General features: G+C 42.2%; 4 protein-coding genes across 6 annotated transcripts; 2 read left to right on the top strand and 2 right to left on the bottom strand.

The window, feature by feature from the left end:
* Nucleotides 1-558: 558 nt before the first annotated feature.
* LOC111789298 (mitogen-activated protein kinase kinase 5) lies at nt 559-2,266 on the bottom strand. Its single transcript, XM_023670018.2, has one exon. It carries the CDS (start codon nt 1,963-1,965, stop codon nt 844-846), a length of 1,122 nt encoding a protein of 373 aa, XP_023525786.1. The 5' UTR covers nt 1,966-2,266; the 3' UTR covers nt 559-843.
* Nucleotides 2,267-3,113: 847 nt separating this feature from the next.
* LOC111789362 (D-3-phosphoglycerate dehydrogenase 1, chloroplastic) lies at nt 3,114-6,116 on the top strand. The gene is made up of 4 exons (XM_023670113.2): nt 3,114-3,822; nt 4,520-4,896; nt 4,973-5,083; nt 5,149-6,116. The coding sequence occupies exons 1-4, from the start codon at nt 3,216-3,218 to the stop codon at nt 5,914-5,916; spliced, it is 1,863 nt and encodes a 620-aa protein (XP_023525881.1). The 5' UTR covers nt 3,114-3,215; the 3' UTR covers nt 5,917-6,116.
* A 342-nt stretch (nt 6,117-6,458) lies between these two features.
* Nucleotides 6,459-10,477, top strand: LOC111787785 (uncharacterized). The gene is made up of 2 exons (XM_023667835.2): nt 6,459-9,631; nt 9,728-10,477. The coding sequence occupies exons 1-2, from the start codon at nt 6,667-6,669 to the stop codon at nt 10,075-10,077; spliced, it is 3,315 nt and encodes a 1,104-aa protein (XP_023523603.2). The 5' UTR covers nt 6,459-6,666; the 3' UTR covers nt 10,078-10,477.
* A 462-nt stretch (nt 10,478-10,939) lies between these two features.
* Nucleotides 10,940-16,020, bottom strand: LOC111787924 (coatomer subunit beta-1). Of its 3 annotated transcripts, none has more exons than XM_023668020.2 (5): nt 15,866-16,020; nt 13,685-15,745; nt 12,622-13,134; nt 11,923-12,008; nt 10,940-11,474 (listed from the first exon to the last, which is right to left on the bottom strand). In XM_023668020.2, exons 2-5 carry the CDS (start codon nt 15,731-15,733, stop codon nt 11,270-11,272), a joined length of 2,853 nt encoding a protein of 950 aa, XP_023523788.2. In that variant the 5' UTR covers nt 15,734-15,745; nt 15,866-16,020; the 3' UTR covers nt 10,940-11,269. The 3 variants fall into 3 exon arrangements, with proteins under 3 accessions (XP_023523788.2, XP_023523789.2, XP_023523787.2); XM_023668021.2 differs by having other exon boundaries at nt 13,685-15,735; nt 15,866-16,017; XM_023668019.2 differs by having other exon boundaries at nt 13,685-15,758; nt 15,866-16,012.
* Nucleotides 16,021-16,276: the final 256 nt, after the last annotated feature.

The raw sequence follows: 16,276 nt of genomic DNA, 5'->3' as shown, positions 1-16,276 counted from the left end.
AGTAAGTGGCCGTACACTTGTTCGATCCACCCCCATTGTTAGTTTGGAAAAGAACTCAAATTGTTCGATCCACCCCCATTGTTAGTTTGGAAAAGAACTCAAATCATCCGTACAGTTATTTTTTTTGGTGGGTAATTAGCAGAGGGTAAAAATCAATGTCTTGTGAGACGATGGCTGCTCTGCTTCTGCAAGTGAAAGTGGCATTGGGCACGGTTGAGAAATGGGTTTAAGCGATTTCTCCTCGTCTGGCCCATTAAAAAAAAGGTCAATTCCAAAGTCAAAATGCTTCATCGCTCCATGAAGGCAGCCCCCTCTGCCATTTATATCAGATTAGCATTGAAGTGTGCCAAAAAGAAAACACTATCCTAATCATCAAATGAAAGTTGGGTCCCTACGCCATTCTTATGTAACTTTTACAACTTACTTGATTTCACAAACAAATTCAAATGATTAAACAGAAGCCAGAAAGTGGGATTTCTTCCTTTCTACAGATCAAATCTATGATACCAAACTTCGGTTAAGGATATGCGAACTTCGACTGAGAACGGCAAGAAAAGAGAAGCAAAAAATGAACACCCATATATCCAAAACAACACCACAGTCTAATCTACAGAGCTTGAAGAGTTAAGGGAAAGAAGCTAGATCAAATTCGAGAAGGCTTGAATTTAAGCCATCGGCAAAAGATTACAGATTTACTGATCCAGCAAATCATTTCCCCATTCCTTCGGCTATTCCAGAAAAATTACAGGACAACAATGGCGTCATGCTTCTTAGGAAGACAGAGTAATTCAAGAAAAAAAAGGAGAAACCAATATGAGAAATTATCAGTCTCTTCTCTCTCCCTCAAGAAAAGCTGGAAGGACGAAGGGGCGGCGGAGGTAATAGTTGACGAAGATTCTGGTGATGAGTTTGCTGATTCTGGTACTGACTCGCCGCTCCATTTTTCCCCGCTATAAACGCATGTTCCAGTAGTGCAGCTGCAGTCCATCTCTTCCGAGCTTCTCTCTGCAAACAACAGGCAATAAAATGGCGAAACTCCGGCGACGCGGTGGGCGGCGCCTCCGGTGGCTGAGCCATACATATAGCACACATCAAGCTCGCCCAGTCCCCAGGCCTCTCCACGGCAAGAGGAAACCGTCCGAGGTAGAATTCCAATATGCTAACCCCAAAACTCCAAATATCCCCTGCGTAGCCATTGTACTGGCCCTGATTTAGATCGGAATTGATTCTCTCGGGGCTCATGTACGCAATAGTTCCAACGGAGGAATTGCAAGGATCCATCGTCTGTTCCAGGATTCGACCGACGCCGAAATCGGCGATCTTAACCTGCCTCCGGGAATTAATTAGGAGATTCGAGGGTTTGATGTCGCGATGTACGATGCGGCGGCTATGGAGATAAGCGAGGCCGCTGAGAATCTGGCGAGCCAAATCGGAGAGATGATGTTCTTGAGGGATGTGCGTTCCTTCCAGGGAGCCTCGATCCATGTATTCAAGGAGAACCTGGATTTCGCCGTTGTGATCGAACATATCGTGGCACTTGACCACATAGGGATTGTCAACGTCGCGAAGGATCTCAACCTCACGGCACATCTGAAGCCTAACCGCGTCCTCGTGGTTTCCATAAATGACCTTCAGAGCATAGACGCGGCCGGTGGGACGGTGAATCACTTTGTAGACGGTGCCTCCGCATCCACTTCCGATTCGACTGACTCGCTCAAAGTCGGCGAGGCTGAAAACCTGATGCTTCTGCGGCTGAGGCTGTGGCTGAGGCTCCGGTGGACGGTTGCCGTTGTGGAGTTGACTGGTGGAAGGAGGAGGAGCGGCGTTAGAAGACGTCGGAGGCAAAGGGAGAGGAACAGCCAAAGACGTATTGTCCCGCTGCGGAAGAGGAAGGGTTAGATTCGGGCGGCGACGAGGACGATCGGTGGCCGGATTTACACCCTGCGGCGGCTGAAGCGGTCTCATCTCTGTGCCTATGATGATGACGACAACAACGACGATGAAGGAGAACCCAATAGAAATCAGAATCGAACCAACCAGAAAAAGAAAACAAATAAATTGAAGAATTAGAAGAAGAAGAGAGGATGAAGAAAATCGATCTCGATGAAGAAGCAGAAAGAAAGTTCTTGGAAGAGGGGAAAGGGGAAAACCAAAATACTTTTAGGTCCAAAAACAAAAAAGAAACGAGGGAGGGAGAGAGAGAGAGAGAGAGAGAGAGAAGTGGTTTTTCTTCTCTCTCTTTTTCTTCTTTTTTACTTTTGGGGGTTAACGGAAAGAAATTTATATATAATATATGTATTAGATCGAGGGAATCATATACATATTATGGAGAAGGACGTGGCGACGCGTGGGGAAGGAGCGTATACAACACGAACCAATGGAGTTGGATCATTATTGGAAAGGTCAATTATCTCAGAATGGCACGGAGCGTGTTCCTTGGAGCAATTGATATTTCACTTCCACGTCCACCGCCCAATGGCTAATACGTCCTTTTGTCTCTAATGCTATGGCTCCGTGTGAGCGGTCCATGCAACTCAGAAGGCCCATTTCCCCCAATAAGCCCAACCCCGGAGTAGTGGGCCGTTTCAGTTTCAATAACACCAATAAATTGTAACGGCCCACAATGATGGGCGACGGAACCGGCGAGCAGACACCGTTGATGGGAGCAATTATATCTATTTGTTTTGTGTTGTTTCTCCTTATCAGTGGGGTGGATAGTGGAAAGAAGGAATTCTTACAACACTCATCTTCAAAAACGTGGGCCCATTACAAGGTCAAATGTTGTTTCAATTTTGTTGTTATAATACAAATGCTAGAACAATGGGCAGCGTTCCTGTAAGAGCGGAGAAACCCTCCCTTGTGGGCCCCAGTTTTAGATCCAACTTTGAAAGCTTTCATTAATTGGTGGCCTCGTGGATTTAAGTGAAGACACACATCACATGCTCTGAGGTGGGGGTAAATGCGTAATTATCTGTTTCACTAGGTTGATGAATGTATAAGAAAAAGATGACTAGAAACAAAGTAAATATTTACTTGTTTTAGATTAAGTGGTTGGTAAATGATGTTTATTTACTCCCTAAATTTCAGCGCTCCTATTTTTAAGAATCCCCCAACCCCATTTCTCCACCATCAACATAAACTCAACCCTGTTTCCTTCCCCCATTCAAATTCCCCTTCAGCCCCCCTTTCACTCTCACCTTCCAAATCCATCTCCAATGGCTTCCTCCTCTGCCAATGCCCTCTTTTCCTCTTCCCTCGCACCCTCCATTCCCAAATCCCCTCTTCTCTCCATCTCCAACTCCTCTGTTTCTCTCAACCTCCTCCCCACTCTTCCTTCTTCTTCTTCTTCTCGCTGCAATTTTATTCCAATCCGCAGCGTTTTGAAGACGGTGGAAACCTTGGAGCTTCACACCTCCGATCTCGCCGACCCCACTTTCCCCAACACAAGATCCACCATTTTGGTCGCCGAGAAACTTGGAGAGGCCGGTCTGAAGCTTCTCCGGAGCTTCGGCGACGTTGACTGCGCTTACGACCTCTCGCCGGAACACCTCTGCGCCAAGATCTCTTCCTGCGACGCCTTAATTGTTCGAAGTGGCACCACGGTCAATCGACAGGTCTTTGAAGCGGCGAAAGGGCGGTTGAAGGTTGTCGGAAGAGCCGGTGTTGGTATTGACAATGTGGATCTTCAAGCCGCCACTGAGTTCGGTTGTCTTGTCGTGAATGCTCCGACTGCCAACACCATCGCCGCCGCCGAACATGGAATTGCGTTGCTTACTGCCATGGCTCGTAACGTCGCTCAGGCTGATGCCTCCATGAAAGCAGGTCGGTAATGGATGCTCTGTTTTGCGACCCAAAATTCAAAAACACCCTTTTGTTTTAACGATTAGATCTGCTAATAATTAGTAACCCAGGTTCCAAACTGAAGAATTCTTTTGAAAAAAAATGATCTTGAACTGTTGTTCTTGGTTTTAAGTTGAAAAATCTGAGCAGGATTCTACTGAAAAAGCCTCTGCTTAAAGCTAAAAACTATTTTTGGTCCGTACCTCTGTTTTGGCTGGTAGTGTATTGTCATCTATAAACGTATATGACACAAATCAATCACCTTGTCAGGTGAAAGATTTGTTCTCAGACAAAAAATTCAAAGAAAGAAAGACCCAAATCCTGACCTGGAAAAAATATTGATTACTAAAACTATTTTTATTTGTTCACAACTTTTTTACTATCATTTCATTTATTTGCTAAATTTTAAAGATAAAAAGATATTTTTTTTAAGTTTATAAATATCCGGAAACACATGTTTAGGAAGTAGGGAGAAAAAAAACAAAGAAACTGGTTGGAAGAAACAAAAGTTACATTTAATAATCAATTTATTTTTATAAAAGTAAAATATAAACACTGGTCGGAAAGGCAGGCAGAGAGTCTGTGTGTGTGTGTGTGTGTGTATTTGCATTGTTAATATTTTTAAAAATAAAAAGAAAAAATGGAGTGACTGTGGAGAATTGTCGAAATGGGTTTCCAGGAAAGTGGGAACGGAACAAATACGTGGGAGTGTCACTGGTGGGTAAGACACTGGCAGTGATGGGATTCGGGAAAGTGGGATCGGAAGTGGCGAGACGCGCCAAGGGATTAGGGATGCAAGTAATAGCGCACGATCCTTACGCGCCGGTGGACCGAGCCAGAGCCATCGGCGTCGAATTGGTGTCCTTCAACCAAGCCATTTCCACCGCTGATTTCATTTCGCTTCACATGCCGCTCACTCCGACGACCTCAAAGATTTTCAACGATGATACCTTTGCTCTGATGAAGAAAGGGGCTCGTCTGATTAATGTTGCTAGAGGAGGTGTGATTGATGAAGATGCCCTTGTTAGAGCCCTCGATAGCGGAGTGGTTGCCCAGGTAATTTCAATCCTACGCTTTGATTTCTATTGAATGGGAATGGAATGCGTTAATTTATTGGTGTTTGGTGAAATAGGCGGCGCTTGACGTCTTTGCAGAGGAGCCTCCGCCGAAGGACAGCAAGCTGGTGCAGCATAAGAATGTTACTGTCACGCCTCATCTTGGAGCTAGCACTAAGGAAGCACAGGTTTGCTTTCTACACCTAAATTGTGCATTTTTAAAATTGTGCATTTTTAATTGCAAATGTTTCAGGAAGGTGTTGCCATTGAAATAGCCGAAGCTGTCGTTGGAGCTTTGAACGGCGAACTTTCTGCCACCGCCGTCAACGCTCCCATGGTCGCCCCAGAGGTACTGTCGGAGTTGGCACCGTACGTGGTACTGGCGGAGAAACTGGGGCGGCTGGCGGTGCAGCTGGTGGCCGGAGGGAGCGGGATAAAATCAATAAAAGTGGTGTACAGAACAGGGCGAACCCCAGACGATTTAGACACGAGGCTGTTACGAGCCATGATCACGAAAGGCATAATCGAACCCATCTCGGACAGCCACATAAACCTGGTGAACGCGGATTTCACGGCCAAGCAAAAGGGACTCCGGATAAGCGAGGAGCGGGTGGAAGTGAACGCACCACCGGAGTATCCAGTGGACTCGATCCAAATCCTGGTCTCCAACGTGGAGTCGAAGTTCGCCAGCGCAGTGAGCGAGAAGGGTGAGGTGGCAATCGAAGGGAAGGTGAAGTACGGGGTGCCGCATCTGACACGTGTAGCGTCGTTCAACGTGGACGTGAGTTTGGAAGGGAAGTTAATCCTGTGCCGGCAGGTGGACCAGCCGGGGATGATCGGACGGGTGGGGAGCATTCTGGGAGAGAACAATGTGAATGTGAACTTCATGAGCGTGGGGAGGATGACGAGGAAGAAAAGGGCGATAATGGCGATCGGGGTGGATGAAGAACCCAATAAGGAAAGTCTGAGGAAAATTGGAGAAGTTCCTGCTGTCGAAGAGTTTGTGTTTTTGGACCTATAAGCTATGAAGCAAAATCACAGTCACTGCCGACATGTTTTTTTTTTTTTTTTGATTTGTTTTTGCTTTCGTTTTTGTTCTTGTTTTTGTTTTTTTGGTTTGGTCGTGTAATAGTTAAACTACCAAGGCAAGGCAGTTGGTGTTGTTGGAGCCGAGCCGGTGCCACTGGACTACCCAGTTTTTATTAGATTATATATTATTGAGATTAATTGTCCCACGTTTTAAAAATACATGAATTTATTTTTGTAAAAATTGACTTGACTTTGCTTCTAAGTGTGTTCTATAAACTAAACAATTTTTAAGTTTGGACCGGAACAACTAACAAAATGTTTTTTTTTTTTTTTATTTAATGCATAAAAGAAAAACGTGTGAAAACAAAAACCTGGAACTGGAAAAACGTTGAACAAGTGTGACTATTTTTAAAAGTAGATAATTTGAAGGTGAAGAAACTAGAAGGAAGCAACACGAAAGTCAACGATTTGAAAATCAAATAAATTTGAATGAAAACATATTTATGGAGAAGAGTTTGAAAATGGAAAAAAGACAAGAAACAATGCGTTCACACTTACGAGTGATTAAAGCGGCTGCAAAGTTGTGCCGCTGCCAACGACCATCCACACCAATTTTGCATTCTTCTACTCTCTTTCTTTCCCATTTCAAACTTCTTTCAACTCTCCAACCGACTTTCTTTTTCGGGCTCTACTCTGCCGCTTTTGCAGCTTCTTCTGGTGCAGATTTGTGGGTTACGTTGCTATGCAGCTTGTTTCCCACCATTTCTTGCTACTGGTATGCTTCTCTTTCCTTATCTATGTCGTTTCTGGTTTAACCTCCGATGGGTTGGCTTTATTGTCACTCCAAACCCGCTGGACTACCGACACCCCTTTTGTGCCTCCATGGAATGCTTCTCATTCCACTCCCTGTTCTTGGGCTGGGATTCAATGCGATAAAAACCTTCGTGTCACCACCTTGAATCTCTCTTCCCATGGGGTTTCAGGTCAGATTGGGCCCGAAATTGGGAATTTGACCCACTTGCGTACCATTGATTTGATATCCAACACTTTTTCTGGTGCAATTCCTTATGGGATAGGCAACTGTAGCCATTTAGAGTTCTTGGATCTCTCCCTTAACCAATTTGGTGGACAAGTTCCTCATTCCTTAACAAACCTTAGGAACTTGACGTTTTTGAACCTCCATTCCAATGTTCTAACAGGTGCAATACCCGACTCCTTATTTCAAATCCTGAATTTGCAGTATGTGTATCTTAGTGAAAATAGTCTCAACGGTTCTATTCCTTCCAATGTGGGGAATTTGAAGCAGCTGTTGCATTTGTATTTGTATGGAAATCAGTTGTCTGGAACCATACCTTCTTCCATAGGGAATTGTAGCCAATTACAGGATCTTTACTTGAACCAGAACCAGTTGGTGGGAGTGTTGCCCAATACCCTTAACCATCTTCATAATCTTGTGAATTTGGGTGTCAGCCACAACAATCTTGAGGGTCCAATTCCTTTGGGTTCCGGCAATTGCCAGAGTTTAGAATATATAGACTTGTCATTCAATGGTTATAGTGGAGGTATACCTGCTGGGCTGGGCAACTGTAGTGGCCTAACAACCTTGCTCATTGTAAATTCCAGCCTCACAGGTCATATTCCGTCCTCCATCGGTCAGTTAAGTAATCTTACGACTATCGATCTCTCTAAAAATCAACTATCAGGGAATATACCTTCCGAGTTTGGGGATTGCAAATCCTTGAAAGAACTGGATTTGTATGTCAACCAACTCGAGGGACGTATCCCGAAGGAATTGGGTTTGCTACATGGATTAGAGGTCCTTCAATTGTTTTCAAATAGCTTGACTGGTGAGATTCCAATTAGCATCTGGAAGATTGCAAGTCTCCAGCATATTATTGTGTACAACAACAACCTTTCTGGGGAACTGCCCTTGATAATAACTGAGCTCAAGCACCTCAGAAATATATCTGTGTTTAACAACCAGTTTTCTGGAGTTATACCTCAAAGTCTGGGGCTCAACAGTAGTTTAGTGCAGGTGGAGTTCACTAATAACCAGTTCGTTGGTCGAATTCCACCTTATTTATGCTCGGGAAAGACATTACGCGTGTTAAATTTAGGTTTGAATCAATTTCAAGGTAGCGTACCTTCAGATATTGGAACATGTTCAACTCTTCAGAGGTTGATTTTGAGAAGGAATAATCTAATAGGGACCCTGCCAGAATTTAAGAGAAATCATGGCCTTCGGTTCGTGGATGCCAGTGAAAACAACCTGAATGGAACAATTCCCTCAAGTTTGGGAAATTGCATCAATCTCACCTCGATTAATTTTTCAAGCAACAAGCTTACAGGTCGTATACCTGATGAGTTGGGATATCTTGTGAACCTTCAAAGTTTGAGCTTGTCTCACAACATCTTGGATGGACCTTTACCATCTTCTCTGTCAAATTGTACCAAACTGGATAAGTTTGACGCAGGATTCAATTTATTGAACGGTTCTGTACCTCGTAGTTTAGCCAGCTGGAAAGTTATATCCACGTTGATATTAAAAGAGAATCGATTTACTGGAGGCATCCCGAACGTATTGTCAGAACTTGACAGCCTTTCACTGCTAGACCTTGGTGGCAATTTGTTTGGAGGTGAAATCCCTTCATCTCTTGGAGCATTGAAGAATCTGTTTTATTCCTTGAATCTCAGTAACAATGGGTTAACTGACCAACTACCTTCTGAGCTAGCTAGTTTGGTCAAGCTTGGGGAGTTAGACATATCTCACAATAATTTGACTGGAAGTTTAAGCGTTCTTGGCGAACTAAGTTCATCCTTACTTGAGCTTAACATTTCTGATAATTTATTCACGGGTCCTGTGCCACAGACATTAATGAAGTTGCTGAATTCTGATCCCTCATTGTTCTCCGGTAACCCTGGGCTGTGCATCAGCTGTGATGGACTAGATGGCTTAAGTTGCAGCAGAACAAGCAGTATCAAACCCTGTGCTAGCCGTTCAAGCTCTCGTCTTAGAAATATACAAATTGCAATGATAGCTCTCGGAAGTTCGATCTTTATTGTTCTTTTGCTTCTCGGATTGGTTTATAAGTTTGTTTACAGAAGAAGAAACAAACAAAACATTGAGACCTCTGTTCAAGTGGGAGAAACTTCCTTGCTCAACAAGGTGATGGAGGCTACTGATAATCTAGATGAGCGGTTCGTCATCGGGAGAGGAGCACATGGCGTCGTTTATAAGGCTTCCCTAGATTCAAATAGAACTTTTGCTGTAAAGAAGCTTACATTTGTAGGATGTAAAGGGGGAAGGCAGAACATGGTTAAAGAAATTCGAACTGTTGGCAACATTAGGCACCGGAACTTGATCACTTTGGAAGACTTTTGGTTGGGAAAAGACCATGGTCTATTGCTTTACACATACCAGCCGAATGGAAGCCTTTATGATGTGCTGCATGGGATGAATCCATCTCCAGCTCTAACATGGAAAGTCCGGTATAATATAGCCACTGGTATTGCTCATGGATTGGCGTATCTTCATTACGATTGCGATCCTCCTATAATACACCGAGACATCAAACCGCAGAATATACTTCTAGATTCAGAGATGGAACCTCGTATCGCTGATTTCGGTCTTGCAAAGCTGCTGGATCAGACCTCTGCATCGACGACTTCTTCTTCTTTTGCGGGTACAATTGGCTACATTGCACCAGGTATCATTCTACACATATATTTTGAATTGGCTCTGGATGCTCGTGTTTTTTCTTTTTCCCTCTAAAGGATTGAATTGTGTTTTGGGGTTGTGACAGAGAATGCATTTTCAGCAGCAAAGAGCAAAGCTTCAGATGTGTACAGTTACGGGGTGGTTTTACTTGAGCTGATAACGGGAAAGAAGCCATTAGATGCATCATTTACGGAGTTCGGGAGTATCATGGCTTGGGTTCGGTCGGTATGGAACGAGACGGAGGAAATAGATAGAATTGTTGATCCAAGGCTGGTGGAAGAAGTTGTAAACTCTGATGAGAAGGAGCAGATTAAGCAGTTGCTTATGGTGGTTTTGAGATGCACAGAAAGGGAGGCTAACAAGAGGCCAACAATGAGAGATGTAGTGAACCACTTGGTTGATTCAAACACAAGTCATGTCAGGAAATATGACTAACCTTATTGTCTCTTCAAAGCCACTGGACTTTTGAGACTCCCTTTGTCCCTGTTTGGAATGCCTCTGATTTCACTCCCTGTTGTTGGGCTGGGATTCATTGTGATCAAAACCTTGAATCTCTCTTCCTATGGGGTTTCAGGTCACCTTGGACCCGAAATTGCCTTGACCACCAACGAATTCTCTGGTGCAATTTCTTCTGGGCTACGCAACTGTAGCTATTTAGAGTACTTGGATCTCTCCCTGAACCCCAATTAGTGGGAGAAATTCTTCAGTCGTTAATGCCCCCTTAGGAACTTAGACGTTTTTGAACTTCGATGCAAATGGTGTAACTGGTGCAGTACCCGATTCGTTATTTCAAATATTAATAAAACGATATGCACTCCCGTTTTACTTCAATAAATGTTGACTCATATATCATATACTATTAATACACTTAAAGTACTAATAAACAATATGCTGTTTTGATGTCTAATAACTTTTGATATAATCTCCAATATTGATGAGACTAACAAGTTCTTCCAAAATTCAAACGCCAAAATCTTCGAGATCCAATCCAAACAACATTGAGTCTAAGTCCTAAAAATATCAAAATTAGTTTTTTACACACAACATATGGATTTTCAAATTGGGGAATGCCAAAATCTCAATATTGGAGGAGACTGGAGCGTATACACACACATAAACCTAATCAGATCAAAATTAGAGTAAAATGGAAATAAAAGAGTAATAATAATCAGATTAAAAGAAAGTGCAAAATTTCATAAAATGATCTGCCAATATTAAGCCAAAATTAGCTACCCGTTACAAATATAGTTAATCTTTCAAAGAGCCCCTATGGCTTGATGAACAAACATTTAAATCATATAAAAAGGTCAACAAAATATTTATAACTATAGAAAGTACTCTTGTAAGTACACAATAACTACAAAAAAGAGGAGGAAAAAGGGAATAAAGAATAAGACAGCATGGAATTGCCACTTGTTTGTGGAAGCTAACATATAACAACAGATCCCTCTTTCTAGAAAGAGCAAGATATCTCAAAGGTCTAAACAAAAATGAACGGTAAAAAGAAAATAAAATGGCAACGAGTCCGAATGGCCGCAAAGCGAAGGAGGGCAGGCAATACAGCGACAGGTTGAAGCAAAATCTTAATAGTAAAAACCTCCAAATATTATTCATCAAATTTGAATGTTCATGAGCCTCCCTTCTGTTTCAAAGTGATCTTATCCCCGAGACTGAGAGCAATACCTTGAGTCTTGCTTCTTATTCTGATGTACCCACTCAACTTCTTATCTGCTTGCTTTTCAATGCTCACATTCACCAAAGCATCTTCTCCAAAAACACTCTTTGCATAAAGGTTAGCAGCAAGAAAACCACATTCGCCTTCCAATGCCGATCTGATGCAAAAAACAAAAGAGGAGAAAGAATTAAATACACGTAGTGTGAAGTTGGTGGTTATACCCAAAAAGTTTTTTAAAGAACCCTTGAATATGACATGGAAATTTCTATCCCTTAGCTTTCTCATCACCTTTGCACACCATGAAATATTTTCACAATTCATATAAAATGGTTAGTAGCACAAGCAAGGAGCGGTTCTCATTATAAACAGTATTTACGGAATGGAAAAAATCAGGTAGTTCACATTTGAGACAGCTGATACCAACGGGTAGTTGCAACAGAGCAAGTCCCAGCAGAAAGAATTTTAAGTTAAGAGAACATCGCAGTAGCCGGAGATGGCGGAATATAATATGAACATCTAAACCGTTCTATACTGCAGGTGTCCTATCCACATAAGCATAAAGCAACCAAAGGTAAGAGAGAGGGTACTAGATTAAAGGATCTTACATTGGTGTCAGGCACTTCATATTAGTCGACTTCATAATGTGATTTAAAAATTCCTTCTCATCTTGAATTATTGTATTCACAGCAACCTGCAGTCGACAAAACCCATAATCAAATTTTAGCGTAGGATCAATTACTTTAATACCTTGAAATAGGAAAAGGAAAGTTCACATTAAAAATTGTATATCTATGAAGCGAATAAGCAGTCCTATCTCTGCTGCACAAGCAAGGGTCAAAGCCAATAAATATCCTTGATAGATAACACAGTCCAAAACCTTTCAAACATACTCATCAAAACGGAAAACAATACCAAAAGTAGAGAAGGCAACTTCCATGCAAGGCATTCTCAAGACATCAAAACAAGCCAATCCAAATCAAAAGTTTGGAAAAGTAATCTGATCATAGACAACATACCGAAGTGCATGAATCCAGACCTTAACCACTCAATGTAATGAAACCTTTTTTTTTTCAAGGTGCAAATTTAATAATGTATAAGGGCTTGCTGAGCTATCCTCTCCCATCGAAGAACTCAGACTACATCCATTGTCAATGTCAAGACGGCCTATATTCAGTTCAGAAAATTTGAACATTGAACTCTCTATTATATTCTTTCACCAAGCCCTGGTTGGTCATCAACGGCAAGTACAAATATAATTGTGGTAGCTTTAAGGCGAATGCAACCAAATAATATAGAGTACGTACCTTGTTTTCCCACTCAAATTCAGCCCACATTGCTCTAAATGCCACATCAGTACAGGATGCTGGAGAAATGTAATCCATGATATCTATGTGGATATCATTAAGAACGATGACAGTTCTCTCGAGCACATTAGAAGAAGTCTCATATACAATGTTACCAAATATGACTCCTGTTTCAGTAGAAGAAACCTTGATGTTAGCCTTTATTTGTTTGCTCAACTCCGGAGCAAGTGTATAGTTTTGAGGGCGTTCAACAAGTTTGAGGTCACCCATAGTGGCCAACTCTAGGCACAAATTCTGAAGAGTCTCTTTGGTTCTGTTAATAACTGTAACATCAAGAACAATGTCATAATGATGAACAGTGACATAAGCTTCTGCATAAACAGGGTCACTGAATCCAGTTAGTTGAAGAATGCGATTGAGTTTGTTTGCATCATCCCCATCCTTTGTAAACTCTCCAGTAGCACGTTTGAGATCATCTTGGACCTCATCTTCCAGTTCTAGCTGACTCATGCCCTGAAAAATGTTCACAGAATTAATGAAAAACAAGAAGCCAAGTAAATTGTTGATTTAGAATATGAGAACTTGAAAACTCCAGTATAATGTGCACAGGAATTGGAACTTGAGACCATCAGAATTCTGGAAAAGATCATTCCAGAGCCCTTACGAATAAGATTATTCCACAAGGAACTCAAAGAAACAGGTATTGACATCGTATACCAATACTTAAAATACTTTTAAAAAATATATGGAATCCAACTTCATTCAAGCTCAATTCCAAGTTGGACTGAAATATGCCAATATCAATAACATTAAGACAAAACCTAATATCTTACATTACTACTTTCAGAGGAAAAAGGAGGAGCTTAAAAATGACATGGAAGTAGTGTCCTTCTATCAGAAGTAACCCCCCACACGAGATATCTTCATCCAAAGAAAATTGAGATCAACCAGATTAAAAATTATTATATTAACCTCTACAAACCATGATACAGAAAAATAGAAAAATCAAATCTAATAGTAATCTAAGAACCATACAGGTGACAGCAGGTGAAATGCTCATTACCTTCCTGCTTTTTAAGTGGTAAAAATCAATTAGATCATCTGGCTGTGCATGAGATATCTGTGCCCTGGCTTTTATCTCTTCAGTTTCATGGCGCTGCTTTTCAGCCAGCATTTTCACAAAGCTTTGTCTGCAGGATTGCAACCATATCTTCCTCACGTCATCGCCAGTATTGCTTAGCAATCTAATACAAAGGATAATCCGATCACGTGAATCATTATCAATAGGATGAGGAAGAAACGAAGATTCACCCAGTTGCAACATAGAAACCATAATCAATAATGCCTGAGTAAGAGTTCTGTTCACTTCGACTTTGGAAGCCTGAACCTCTTCTAGCCTCAAAACAAGCTTAGTAAGTGTGCAAGCCACAACTGCCCCAAGGAAAAAGTCGCCAGAAAGAATCAAGGATCTCAAATTTCCAATAGAGGATAGGGATCCTTGAACAAGGGTAGGCGGGGACATTGCAGTCTCAAGTGCAGCACTTTGGGTAGCATAGGTTCCATCTGCAAGAATGGCAGGCCTTCTAGAGGATACCGTGGTTGAGCTTACCTGTTGAGAACTTTTTGAAGACTCTTGTGGCTCTCCTTCCTCTGAAGCTGTGTAGAAAGGAAGGTCACCAAGACAGCTTTTTATGCTAGAGATTCCACTCTCAACTTCAGAGAGCGAGAGACAGTACTCTCCAATGATCCAAAGCGCACAAGAGCACACTCTTGCCGCACGTATCTGGTAGAATGTGTCCAATAGTCTCGTAATGATAGAAACTCGCAATTTGGGATTTGTCTCAATGATCTCACGTACAAAAACGACAACATCCATTGCAGAAGCAACGTTGGTATCACTCAAGAAATCCATCAAGAGATGTACCACTGTGCTGGCGACCTCAGGGAACTTTATTGCACAGGTATGTATAGCCTGCACCAGCATTTGCCTATATTCCCCATTCTTCTCATGCTCTCCACTTTGAGTCTTCACCACCTCCTTCTTCAGCAACATAACGACTTCATCAATATTCCTAGGAGTAATCAATTCAAGGGCAATATCGATAGTTTTCCTCCTAATATCAAGATTTGGGCTGGAAAGTGCTCGAAGCACATCCATTACTAGTTCGACCATGATCTCCCTATGAGATGTCTTAAGCTCATTAAGCCTATCGAGAACAATAAGCTTTACGTTATTATCACTTTGGGAGAGTAAAAGCTGGCAGTAAGTATTTGCAGCGGCTCTAATAGCCGTGGGAGCGGAGGAAAGAGATACAAGAGTTCCAGCGCACTCATAAATGACGGCAGTTGACGGAGAATTCAACAAAGATATAATGATCTTAATATATTTGCCTTTCTCAGCCTTATTGGCCCGGCAAACCTTCTTGATTAATTCTAAGACAACCATCTGAAGCTGCTCCCCCCAATCAGTCATCCTATCGATGTTAGTAAAGAGGTAATTGATGGCCCTTTCTTGGGCACAATTGAAGAGCATAAGAAAAGCATTTCTCTTACTTGAATTATCTTGCTCGGAGGTCAAGAACTTCTCGATGATCTCAGGTGCACTATCCAGTAATTGCTCCCCTTGAGGAAGCTTGTAAACAGACATGACCGCAAGCACCGCATTCCGCCGAACGAAAGGGTGACGATGCTCCAAATTGGTGAGAATGGAAGGGATCAGCGGCTCAATGATCTCGGTCTCATTCAGACGGCAGAGAAATCGCAGGGTGACGCCACGAATATACTCGTTGGGATGCTGAAGATTGTTACGGAGGTTCTGGCAAATAAGAATCATCTCCGGCAGAACTTTACCGCGGGTATCAGTCTTGTCGATGATCTCCAAATACAAAAGGAGGAGCTTCTGGATGGTGTGGTCATCAGAGGGAAGCACGTAGCGTATAATTGTGATGAAAAGCTGAGGAATGGTTTCCCCATTAAGCAAAAGCATAATCGCTTTTTTCAATGCTTCAATCTTGGATTCAATGTCATTCCCTTCCAAAGCTTCCTTGATCTCATTCGCCATGGCTGGGGTGCCCTTGTCGAAGTGCACCAATAGAGTGCACGACTTCTCCATATCTGCTATTCTCTTTGTTTGAGATCTCAAAGAAAATGAAATTAAGGGAACAGAATTGAGAGGAAACAGAGATTGAATTCAGAAAATTCAAAGATCTAGGTTGAAACAGAGAGCAGGAATTGAAGAAACTACCTGATTTGCTTGGTGAAGGAAATTAGATCTCGAGAAGTTTGGTGCCTTTGGCTGATGTGAGGAACTCTCAACCTGTAAGAGGGAATGCAGATCTGGTCGTTTCAAGGACTAAGCAGTACCTGTAAAACAAACGAGACTTGGATCAAATAATAATCGGGGAGATGAGAGAAACGCATGCTTCTTCCTGGAGCCTGGGCCCATTCAAATAATAATGGGTCTATTGGGCCCATTCAAATAATAATGGGTCTATTAGGCCCATTCAGAAGGAACTTATTGAGCCCAAATTCCATAAAGGCCCGACCCATTTCATACGTATCCCATTAGTTCTTGGGCCAAAGTTCTTAAATGGGCCCCAACCGGTTCTAATTTCGGAATTTCCCCCTTTTTCTTTTAGAAAATGTAATAAATAAC

Source organism: Cucurbita pepo, chromosome 2 (assembly GCF_057944985.1).
Source record: "Cucurbita pepo subsp. pepo isolate OVF chromosome 2, ASM5794498v1, whole genome shotgun sequence".
NCBI classification, from domain to species: Eukaryota; Viridiplantae; Streptophyta; class Magnoliopsida; order Cucurbitales; family Cucurbitaceae; genus Cucurbita; species Cucurbita pepo.
This window is presented reverse-complemented; position numbering and strand designations above follow the sequence as displayed.

Excerpts from the sequence above, each read along its gene's own strand:
- LOC111787785 (XM_023667835.2), top strand. The coding sequence starts at position 6,667 with ATGCAGCTTGTTTCCCACCATTTCTTGCTACTGGTATGCTTCTCTTTC. Across the intron at positions 9,632-9,727 it reads AATTGGCTACATTGCACCAG|AGAATGCATTTTCAGCAGCA; the intron begins GTATCATTCTAC and ends GGGTTGTGACAG.
- LOC111789298 (XM_023670018.2), bottom strand. The coding sequence starts at position 1,965 with ATGAGACCGCTTCAGCCGCCGCAGGGTGTAAATCCGGCCACCGATCGT.
- LOC111789362 (XM_023670113.2), top strand. The coding sequence starts at position 3,216 with ATGGCTTCCTCCTCTGCCAATGCCCTCTTTTCCTCTTCCCTCGCACCC. Across the intron at positions 3,823-4,519 it reads TGATGCCTCCATGAAAGCAG|GAAAGTGGGAACGGAACAAA; the intron begins GTCGGTAATGGA and ends ATGGGTTTCCAG. Across the intron at positions 5,084-5,148 it reads CTAGCACTAAGGAAGCACAG|GAAGGTGTTGCCATTGAAAT; the intron begins GTTTGCTTTCTA and ends CAAATGTTTCAG.
- LOC111787924 (XM_023668020.2), bottom strand. The coding sequence starts at position 15,733 with ATGGAGAAGTCGTGCACTCTATTGGTGCACTTCGACAAGGGCACCCCA. Across the intron at positions 12,009-12,621 it reads AATTTGAGTGGGAAAACAAG|GTTGCTGTGAATACAATAAT; the intron begins GTACGTACTCTA and ends TGTCGACTGCAG. Across the intron at positions 11,475-11,922 it reads ATGAAGTGCCTGACACCAAT|ATCGGCATTGGAAGGCGAAT; the intron begins GTAAGATCCTTT and ends TTTTTGCATCAG.